The 11,787-nt window shown below is 48.8% G+C and overlaps 1 protein-coding gene across 1 annotated transcript in view; it reads right to left on the bottom strand.

Annotated features, from left to right (window-relative positions):
- Sh3rf3 (SH3 domain containing ring finger 3) overlaps positions 1-11,175 on the bottom strand; it is a 255,973-nt gene extending 244,798 nt beyond the window's left edge. Inside the window, exon 1 of the mRNA XM_050138107.1 lies at positions 10,442-11,175. Coding sequence (XP_049994064.1) covers positions 10,442-10,993 — 552 coding nt within the window. The 5' untranslated portion in view covers positions 10,994-11,175. The remainder of the gene's footprint in view (positions 1-10,441) is intronic.
- Positions 11,176-11,787: the final 612 nt, after the last annotated feature.

The raw sequence follows: 11,787 nt of genomic DNA on the forward strand, positions 1-11,787 counted from the left end.
CCCTCCCTCCCTCCCCCTGTCCCTCCCTCCCCCTGTCCCTCCCTCTCCTCTCTGCTCTCTCTCTTCTACTGCTCCTCTCCCCAGAGGCCAGTCTCCCCCCTCCATTTATGTTCCCTTTCCCCTAATAAAAGCCCCTCCATGTGAACTCTGTTGCATGGCATCTTTCTCTTGCACCCCCCCCCTTTTTTAATTACAACAGTGACTCTATGGAGCCCATTCTTTCTACAAAGAACCAGGAGCTGACTCACACTTCCCAGCTCACCCTGAGTCTTCAAGTCCATCAGGCATCCCTGTTCTATCTCTAGGGCCCCAGTAGGCTCAGCTTTTATCAGTGAAAGTGCATGGGGTACTGGGGTGCACCGAGCTCTGAGAAGCCATGGGAGACATATCTTATTCCAAGTCTGGTCAAATATCCCCCTGTGTGATGCTGAAATCACATTCTATTCTGCCCATCACATTCTGGATAGAGAAAATTCATGTGAATGTCTTTATTGGGGGGTGTGCTAGGATGGGTCTTGCACATGCTAGGCAAAAGGTCTATCACTAAGATAGTTCTCCAGATTACATGTGAATTTTTAAAAGATAAATCAAAGACCACAAGAAGAAGGGTGTTAGTAGGGAGAAGGAAGGTGTCAAAGAAAGGGGAACACAGAGTTTACCAGGTCTCAGAGCTACCAAAAATCCACCCAGAAGAGACCAGGAACACCACGGTTCCTAACAGGAAGGGCAGTGGATGGCTGTCCAAGCAGCTGCGGAGCAGCCTATGCAGAACTGAGATTTAGAACTTCCAGAAGGCTTGGTGGCATCTTAGAGGGCCACCAAAGCCAGAGTACACACACCAATAGAGGATATAGAGAAGAGGCAATCACAGATAAGCATACCTAAGGAGTCAATCAGGGAGCCACCTGCATGCTCAGCAGGCATGACAGGAGATCAAGTCCCCCCTGGCAGTGCTAGACATGACCTCAGTGGCTGCTCCAAACCCCTCTTCCCCCTGCTCCCACCCACTCTTGCTACTGTCAGGACTTATAAAATGATTAAGCCTTCTCTCAAACTTCATTGTAATCCCCAAGTTATCACCCATCTTTCCTGGGGCCCTGACCCTAGATCCACACTAGCCTTCATGACAGAGATCCTGCGGCTAATTCGAGCCACAGTCGACAACATGAAGAACCTGCCAGCAGGCAGGCCAGTGGGATCAGCAGCAGTCCTTGGTTCCAGTGCCCAACCTGTCACTGGAGAAGTTGAGCAGGGCTCAAAAGTCACACAAGGCTCTTGGCTCTCCTCCAGTTCACCATAGTGGGGAGAAGGGCTAACGTGTGAGGGTTAAAATAGGATTGTAAATGGACTCTGCTTTGGTTTCCTGGCTGCCCAGACCCGAATAATCACACAAAACTATATTAATTACAACACTGTTAAGCCAATCGCTCAGGCATATTTCTTGCTAGCTCTTGTATCTTAAATTAACCCATTTCTATTATCTGCGTATCACCACAAGGCTGTGGCTTACCAGTAAGGTTCAGGCATCTTTCTCCTTCGGCAGCTACATGGTGTCTCATTGATTCTGCCTACTCTCTCGATATATCCCTGTTTGGATTTCCTGCCTGGCTTTATTCTGGTAAGCCATTGGCCAAAGCAGCTTTATTCACCAACCAATAAAAGCACCACATACACTGAAGGACATCCAACATCATAAGATTACTAGCTTGTGAGCCCTTCCTCCAGGGAGGGACCCAGAAGTTGCTAACTTCAAAAAGCCACAGAGCAGCAAAGTACCAGAAAAGCTGCCAGCCCACAGAAGGGGAAAATGAGGAAAAAGTACTACAAACAACCCGCGGAAATTAAAATGGAATCAGAAATGCCCAGAAAGAAGAATGGCAAAAGTAAAAACAAAGTCCTGGGCTTCAGCAGAGTAAAGTGTTTGCAACATCGTCTCCTCTTACACAAAGCTGCCTGGCTCCTGGCCACAGAGGTATGCCCTGCCATGGCACTGGCCTCTCACTGCCCACACCCACCCAGTTACCACCAAGGGACTTGCTCATCCCAGAAGGGCAGTCACAAGGAGGGCTTCTCAGCCCACAAGGCTACCAGCAGCAGCAAAGGCATTAGGTGGTCCACGGGACCAGCTCTGGTGCTGATTTGTTTAAAAGGACTCATGGATTAGTTTGGGAAGACAAAGGAGCCATCATGGCAAACACCAACCACACTTAGCAGACTGGTTGTTAATCTTATGGGGACGAGCAGGTATTTTCTACAACATCTAAATTCAGGGGAAACATAGGTTGCTGATGTTTGGAGGACAAAAATATAAGGAACATCCATATACAAAGATATTTCAAGCAAAATCATGGCTCACAAACGACAAAGGAGTAAAGAGTCAGTGGCTGAAAGTGGAATTAAGGGAAGGGAGCAGTCTAACCACACATGACAGTTATATATGCTGATCATGAGGACCAACAGATGCCAACCATGGATACCAAACACAGATAACAACTGCAAGCGTCAACCATGTATACCCAACTATGAGCATCAACCGCATATAATGACCACATACAGTAAGCAGGAGCACCAACCCCAAACACCAGTCATGAGCACCAACCACATTGTGGCCAGGAGAATCATCAACCACATACAACAATCACACATAGAAACCGTGTGTTTCAATCATGCATTCAACCACGAGCATTGGCCATGTGTACCAATCATAGCACCGACCACATACAACAATGAACAACAGAGCAACCATGAACACCAATCACGCGGTTTAACCATATACACCAACCATGATTTTCAACCATGAGCAACTAATCTTACACATCAGTCAGGAGCACTCATCGTTCATACCAAACATGACCACTGACCATGTATGCTGGCCGTGAGCAACCAAGCTTGCATACCAGACATAAACACCAATCACATGCACCATGATTGAACATAAATATATGTCCTACAAAGGTTACAATGACGACAGTGCTGGAGAGTCAATAGTCAGGGAAGGGGCTTCCCGGGGCTTGAAGTACGAAGGCTTCTGTTCGTCTGTGCTCTCTATGGGCCTTGCCGTGAGTGATGTGAAAACAGTTTAGTATTTCACAACTCTCCCTCTGGTCAATAAACATTTCTACTTCTCTAAAGCAGTGATGTGGGACTCACCTCTACCTGCCCATGAACGCAAATGTGTATACACTAAGCACTGATAGCACTGCCTTTCAGCCCTGAGCTCTTCCCATCCGTACAGCTCCAAACACAAACCTGCCAAGGCATTCACACGGTTGCATTAGAGGCTGCCCAGAGGCTGTCCTGACCCTTCTCTAAGAGAAGCAATTTAACGCAAGAGAAAATATAATTTGTGAATGGTACTGGTCTTAGGGTTTCTACTGCTGCAACGAGACACCAGGACCAAAAGCAAGCGGAGGAAAGGGTTTATTTGATTTACATTTCCACATTTAGTCATCATCGAAGGAAGTCAGGACAGGAACTCAAACAGGGCAGGAACGTGGAGGCAGGAGCTGATGAAGAGGGCTTGCTCATTATGGCTTGCTCAGTCTACTTTCTTATAGAACCCAGGGCTACTGGCCCAGAGATGGCACCATTTCCAATCATCTGCCCCCCCTCATTGATCACTCATTAAGAAAATATTTACAGGCTTGCCTACAGCCTGATCGTATGGAGTCATTTTCTTAATTGAGGTTCCCTCCCCTTGGATGATTCTAGTTTGTGTCAAGTTGGCATCAGACCAGCCAACACAGGACTCAGAATCTGCTTGTCACTTTGCCTCACGAGGAAGAGTATGCTAGGTTTTAAAACAGCTGTATAGTCCTGGCAACAGCAAGATCAGGGATTATTTGACACTGAAAACATCTAAGCCTCTGTTTTCCTCCTACACACACAGCTGAAGGACCACCACTTCATCACTACGCATTTCCACAAACTTCTGCATAATAAATATCTGTGTCTTCTCACTGAATTCACTGGACAAAGATACTCTACATGGGCAAGGCCTTGAGAAGATAACATGTCCTTCCTAGTGACTGCTCAAGGCCTCCCAAGAGCTTTCCTCGGAGGGTAACAATTGTTTGAAGAATGCTTTGATCTTTCAAATCCAACAGCATCATTGGTAAGCAAACCTGCAGGAGACACCATCTTTGCAACAAAAGCATCTTCTTGATTATAACTCACTGTGTCTGATGACATTTGCTATACCTTCTTACTATTATCTGATCTATATGCCAAAGCCTCCCCCAATTCCCTTTCCTCTCTCTAGTACTTCTGGGTCCGTCTTTGGTTAAACCAAAGAAAAGAACCCTTTGCATAGCATATGCAATGCCCTAAGATAAATCCTTAGCACTGGAAAAACTCCTGCTAGATAAGAACGAGAAAGAAAGGGGACGGGGACAGAGAGGGAGGGAGGGAGAGAAAGAGAGAGAGAGAGAGAGAGAGAGAGAGAGATAGATAAAGGCACGTATTTTCCTCCATTTGAATTTCTCTCAGGATCTAAGGGGCCGCCATGCAATGTGCTAACAGAACTCCTGAGTCACTCACTGCTGCGGACACCTTCAGCCCGACAGCCTATTTTTAAAGGTTAATTAAAATTCCAATAGAATGCCCATGGAGTATGCATTTCTCATTCAGTAAATCGGAAGCTCTCCCAAGCACAGCAAACCTGATAAAAAACTGACCTTGGGCTCTTCCAGAGACCCCGTGAAGAACACTTTCACCGAGCTAAGTGTTCACTGATATTTTATTTCAAAAAGGTGCCTGGAATAAGATTGTGCTGGCTGGAAGGGGCAGAAACTAAATGTGGGCTGAACTAAAATACTCATCAGAAACAACCATACAACTGAGAACCGATTCTCCCCTGCTCAGAGAGCCACAGAAGAAGACAATGGGACAGATCCCCTCGAGCCCACCCACCATGGGGGCTGCTCAGTCCCAGGCAACTGCAGAGCTTTCTCTTTCCTGCAGATCAAGGAGAAGAGCTTGCTCTCAGAGCAGCCACAGCCAGCTGGATCCACAACTAAGCAAAACGGTCCTCTCCTGCTGTCCTTAAAGCAAATGGCAGTCTTGGTTTTTTTTTTTTTTTCTTTTTCTTTGGGGGGTGGAAGGTGTTGCGTCGTTGGGGTTTTCGTCTTCACTTTAACCATGCTTATAAAGATCAGGGACATGGTCTGTGATAAGAAAGATAAAACTGGGCAGGAACAGTGGAAAACACGAAAGAGGCTCCAATAGCCATGGGGCTTGGATGTTCATTGAGGGCCCATGACCAAATCTCCTTAACACAGGATGACTTAGAATCTAAAAGCAAAGTATGATCTCTCTCTCTCTCCCTCCCTCCCTTCTTTCCTTCCTCTCTCTCTCTCTCTCTCTCTCCCCTGTGCACAGCACAAATAGTTCTCCACATGCACCCCTAACTTAGGTTCCTATACGCAATAGACCCACTAGCAGGGCCCCAGGAGGGACACCTCATTGGTAATGTGGGTAACCTAATTGCCCACAGAGAGGTGGCAAGAAATTAAGGAAGCCAGAATTAAAACTGATGTGCTAGAGCTCCTGGCGCCTGTGCCCTCCTTAGGTCCCAGAGTCCCCTTCCCTACCTCTTCTTCAGTAAGGACTACCACAAGCCCTAGGGGAGGTCCTGGGCCTCAGCTCTGAGAGAAGACGGTGAGAGGCACCAGTCCCAGGACACAAGGGAAGTCTATGACGGTGTCCAGACCACACTCTGCCTGTATACTTAGAGACCGGAGGGAAACCTTCCTCTCTCTGGATCTGGCTGTGGTCGCACCAAGGTGCCACCTGCAGCCACTGCCTTTCTCAGAAACTGGTTTCGGGCTAGAGGTGAGACTTCAGCTGCAAAGCAGGGTGGGCACGTGTGGCTTTTAGGATGGGCAGCTCAGCCTGATCTGTGCAGGGCTGCTGTCACTTATGCTCAAACCATAACAGATGAGGGGACACTTCTGCCACCACAATGCTCTACACTCCCCACGTCGATGAAATGGCAGCCTTAACTCTGAAGAGCATCTGTTTAATTTGGGGTGAACCAAATAAAGAGGTCACTCCTGTTTCTGTTTGGGACCGTGTCTATCAGTTAGCTAGTTTTGTCATGGAATAAGAAGACGCCGCTGAAGCCAGATTCCTCGAAGCCAGCGAGGCACTCAGGCTAAAGTTCATCTTTCCAGTATTCTGCTAGCAGCGAGCCATTCAGCAGAAGGAAGCTTTACCTTCTTGATTTTCTGGCCTATGTTCCTGGCGACCTTGCAGGGCTGCAGGAAAGAACAGAGAGCTCACACACGGTGGCACATGCCTAATAACACAAGCACTCTGGAATCTGAGGCAAGGGGATTAAGGGTTCATGCCTAGCATGGGCTACAGAGTGAAACTGTGTCTCAAAACATTTTTTAAAAATAGATAAAATATTCTGTATAGCCCACGACACACGATAGGTACTCAGTGAAGAGTAATTTGGATTGCTCACTAATGACCACTATTAAGAACACAGCACCAAACGTTGTTGCCTCTGAAGTGCTTTTCTCACAGTCAAAGTGTCCCGGGCAGACGGGACTACAGCAAGGTTCTCACGTCACCAACTGTCTGATACCCTATGGGGTATCTGGCTCCTTTCAGAATCCAAGCATGTCTATTCCGGCATGGCTGACCGTTTGCCAAACAGAGAGGCAAAGGATTGTGGTTGGAGGACACAGCCTAACACAGGTGACGCACCTAGATATCAATCTCCGTGGGGCACAAAAGGCTCACTTCTCCATCCAGTCGGTAGAATTACTGTGTCCAGCCCTCAGCAGCATTAAAAAGGAAAGATACAACCTCTTCAACTTTGATGACTAGGGATCAGGTGAACTTTATTTCAGACACCTCAGACACCCTCTACCCTGGTCAACGCTCTCATGTTAGCTGCCTGCTACCGTGTGGGCTATCTGGTTTCTCTCAGAATCAAACACACCCAGGAGGTGAAGGCCCGCGGAGGGTGAGTTCACAGTAACGCTTAGGCGTGTAAGCAATTCAAGGACAATCTGGATGTCATGAGACCCTGTCTCACTGCTGAAGAAACAACAAACCAGAAAAATATACAATACAGGACCACGGGGACACTCAAACCGTATCCATACATGTGTTCCAGCCCCAGCACAGGGGAGGGGCAGAAGGGAAGACACAATATATACAACCTATGTTATTAGCCCTTGAGCCCGCATTTATGTCATCAAAGGTACTGTTAAACTTCCCCCAATGTTTGTCTGTGAAAGCATCTTTACTCTCCAACCTCAGAGTTCTGCACAAACACCAGGCAGTGACTGTAATGGCCTCCTAAAGAGGCAAGAACACCTCTCTTTTCCCACTCTGTTTGGTCAGGTTCACGGCGAGAGACCAAGACAGGTTATATAGATAGGCACAATATAACTAGTTGATAGGTTCTATATATGTCCAAACAAAAGCAAAGAATATTCAAAAATAAAAGCACTTGTTATAGTAGGAATTATCATATGCTTAAGTCTTTTACTAAATCCTTCATATTAAAAACACAATCTCTAAATGATTCAATCTGAAACCATAATACCCTTCTGGCAGAATCCCTATTTGCCTGACTGCCTTCCTGTTTCTGTTTGTTGGATTGCTAGGGACAGGAACCAGGGTCTCTGGCATACTGGACATGTGCTGTGCCACTGGGCTACATCCCCAGTCCTCATAGAACTCTCAGACTGTCCTAACTCAACCCAGTTGCTGACGGTTTGGGATATCAAAGGGGTTCTCTTGCAAAACTTTCAAGACAATAAACAAATTAGGTTGAGAAAGTTAGCACACATTATAAAACTTTCAATAGTTTTACAGTATCTTTCCAGCCAGACTCTTCAACGGCACTTTAAGAAGCCACACGGAAGCAGTATTTAGCAGCAGATAAAGAAACCAATAATCCCAAACTAGGCAATGGGCACTTCTAACTTACAACATTTCTAGGGGAAGCATCAGTAACTGATTTTTTTCAAAGAGTCATCTTAAATCTGTCAGGTAAGGGACTCCCCAGTATGCTGAAGACAACCGAGACTCCACGCAAAGCATTTTGTGACCTGTGCATGAAACCAATCAGAACTTCAGTGCATTTTATACCCGATGCAGTCCCCAGATTCGGCTATAACTGAGTTAAGAATGGAGATAGGTTGAGTAGATACCTGCCCATAATGTATACACCTTAAAGGTTCACATATCTCCACTAGCCCAAAAGATCCAAGGGACTTCTAATCAAGAAAGGGGAAATGTGACATTTAAGGTTACTAAGGTCATATTTATCATTTGTTAAACAGTGGAATGAATATCCATTTACTAAACATCAGGCAGCCACATCCAGAATTCAGCCTCACTAGAAAGCGTCAATGTAAATTTTAGGGACAGTGGAGTACCGAGAGTCTGTCTGGAGGCAGTTTTTAGCTGGTCTCTGCCTACTATGTTCACAGGTGGCTGACACCTACATAACATGCAGTTTCAGCCCCTTTCTCTTCCACATCCATCACTGTCCCCTAGACTGCTCATCGAGACCTACTGCTGTTTCCCCACAGTGGTAGTGTGACAGCAGCAGGCGCGGCTTCCGGCTGACCAAGAAGAAACCCAGTGACTACTAAAAATCAATGAACAAAAGCTCCAAATACTGCAGTCTCTGCCTCTGCTACTTTCTTCTCTGAACGCGGTCAAATAACACTAGACTTCATTCTAACTTTCCCCCCAAACCTGAACTTCGTCCTTTTGAGACGACTGAAAGAAAGCCTGCATTCAAGGTGACATACACAAAGAAGATACGTTCTCAAATTCCCAGAAGTGCAGACATCCCAAACCATGGTGTACGTGGCCATCCAGAACATCAACCTCCAACATCTCAAAATTGTAAAGATCCAAACACGAATTCCTTATACTCAAGCACTATTGCTAAAGCTACAAGCTTCCGCCTCGGGGACAAGTCCCAAAGAACGCACTGAACAGCAGTAAGGTCCCAGTCGTTGTCTGAGGCTGTGCCTTTCCTATATCAGAGGCTTCCCGGTAAGCGTCAGGCCAACCTCACTCCTCAAGGTGAGCTGGCCCGAGGTCTGGTGGCAGTCATCAAAGCACCTGAGCATCTCAGAGGAGTCATGGTTCCAAAGCCCACATAATTACTGAAGCAGGAGGAAGCAACCAACAAATGTTGCAAATAAAAACCTTTAATTATAATATTAGATTACAAACAACGCCAACAAGAACGAAAAGCTTCTGAGCCTCTAATGGAATGTATAGCTGGATTCAGCCACAACTAAAGTCAAATTTAAATTTTGGTCCCTCAGCGACAAGCCTAAAAAGGAAGGACTATTCCCTGACTACCTTTCTCCCAGTCCACAGAAAACTCAAATTTAATCATCCAGAAAAAAAGTCTTCCAACTAAAACAAAAGTAGTAAAGTCTATACAATGCAGGTGTGCAAAATCTAATAATGAACATTTCAAACAACGTTCCATGTGAGAAAACAACCCTGCCTACGAGACCATAAGAGGACCCAGGCTTGGCAAGAGAATGCCACAAGCCCTGAGGTTAGGACCACACGCTCCTGGTGATTCTAAGCAAACTCCTTTCTTCCTTCTGGAGACAGCTGTAGTCATTCTGTGGCAGGTCTGCCCACTCTGCCCTCTGCCCTGTCCACCTTAAGCAGACAGTTAATCAGGTAGGAGGCCATCAGCTCCCTGTCAGCGATCAGAACCAGGGGACCAATAAGCAGTAAGTTCCCAACTGGTGAGCTGAGGGTGAGGAGGAAGACTCCGGGGGTGTAGGGGAAGATGGTTGTTTCTGGGGATTTGGAAGGGTAAAAAAAGTGTGAGAGAGATATACAAATACATACAGTCAGGATACATGGATAAATAGACAGATACACACAGAGTCAGTATAGATGTATGTATGTATGTATGTATGTATGTATGTATGGATGGATGGATGGATGGATGGATGGATAGATAGATAGATGGGTAGATGGATGATTGATAGATAGATAGATAGATAGATAGATAGATAGATAGATAGATAGACAGACAGACAGACAGAAGGACCAGGCCTAGTAAAAATGGAAGTGGTGGAGGGTGGCAGGTCAGAAGGCATATCCACCTAGTGAGAGTGAGAGGATGGTTCACATGAACTAGTCACGGGGGCAGGTGTGAGCACAGTGCTCTAAGCACCTGGAAAGCAACTTAGATGTCCACATGAAGTTTGAGGTAAGGGTTAGGAGGTGCTGTGACGGGATGTAGCCGAGAGTTGGTTAAGTGGGAAATGAAAGCTACGCAGAGCCCCTGGAGCACAGAGTTGTTAAAGAATGAAACAAACCAGTAGGCCACGGAAGAGCCTCTGACCATGACTACTCGTACATCCACGTGCGCACAAGCATACACTTTCCCACACAGTGACGCCATGTCATTGGGGTAGATTCTTACCTTAGCCACTGGCACGCTCCTGTTAGACGCCACGTCGCACAAACTGGAGGTAGAGCTGCCTGCCGCGGCTGGAAGAAAGACCGGGGAACGCGGGGGACTGCTGGTCGCACCTCCTGGAACACCAGCGAGCGCCGGGAACGTACCGGGGCCAGGACGCGCAGGAGGGCTGCTCCCTGGACTGGTGCCCGTGCGGGGCCTCTGGCGAATGCCATCCAGCAGGCGCACCAGCAGGATGTTGGCGGGCAGCTCGTCCACACCGCACCCCACTAGGATGCGGCACTCGGGACAGCGTAGCTCGTGGCGCGAGCACACGATGCTCTCCAGACAGCGGCGGCAGAAGGTGTGCTGGCATGGTAACACCTTGGCCGTGGTATCCAGGCGCTCCAAGCATACGGAGCATTCCAGCAAGTCCAGCAGCGATGACTCGTCCATATCCTCGTCAGTCCTCGCTTGGGCCTCCTGCTGCTGCTCACCCTGCCCGTCGTCGCCCTCGCTCCGAGCTGTAGTGGCCGCCGCCTTGGACGCCAACAGCCAGGACGCTCCAAGCAGCATGGGGGAGGCGCCGGCACGGGCCCAGTGAGCCGCCTAAATCCAGGAGCCAGAGCCCGGCCCGCCAAGGATAGCGAGCCTTTGCACCGCGCCCGGGCCGGCAGGGTTCCGTCCCCAGCGGAGGCTAAGACAGCCCGAGGCGATGGCCTCTGTGTTGCAAAGTGACACACGCCGACCCCGCCTGAGGAGTTCCTGGGGCAGCGAGTCAACTCCAGGCAGCTGAGCTGGCTCAACCCTCCTACACGCGCGGCTGGCCACTGCGGGCTACACCTGTCCCGTCTCGCCGCTCGCACCCTGGAGCCCAGCGGCAGGAAGTGCGGGGAGAGGCCAGCCGGGTCCCCGGGGAGGCCAAGGTGCGGCGTGCGCGCTCCCCCGCGCCGCAGGCGAGCCGCACAGCCCCCCTCGGCGCCTCCATGCGCCCCTGGGCTGCCAGAACGCCACCGCCTCGCTCAACCGGCCGGGCTGGACCTTCTCCCCGGCCGCGAGCACGTGCGCGGGGGGGGGGGGGAGAGGTCACAGTCACGGAGAAGCGGACACCTCTCTTGCCTTGGCGCTCTCCCCTTAGGCCACCTCCGGGGCTCCGGAGAACTTCCCCCGCGCAGCCTTGGCCCTGTCCCCTATGGACGCGGGACTCTGGGTTCTCCCCCAGCTTCAGGAAGGGACGTTTCTTCTCAATGCGGCCGCGAAGGAAAGTTTGAGAGCATTATCCCGACTGCTTTCTTCGGCATCTCTGCAGAGCAGCTTGGGGACGCATCCGACACCCAGGCATCCTTCTGGACGACTCCAGGGAGCTTGAG

This window comes from Alexandromys fortis, unplaced genomic scaffold, assembly GCF_014885135.2.
Source record: "Alexandromys fortis isolate MF-2015 unplaced genomic scaffold, M_Fortis_MF-2015_v1.1 scaffold_9, whole genome shotgun sequence".
NCBI lineage: Eukaryota > Metazoa > Chordata > Mammalia > Rodentia > Cricetidae > Alexandromys > Alexandromys fortis.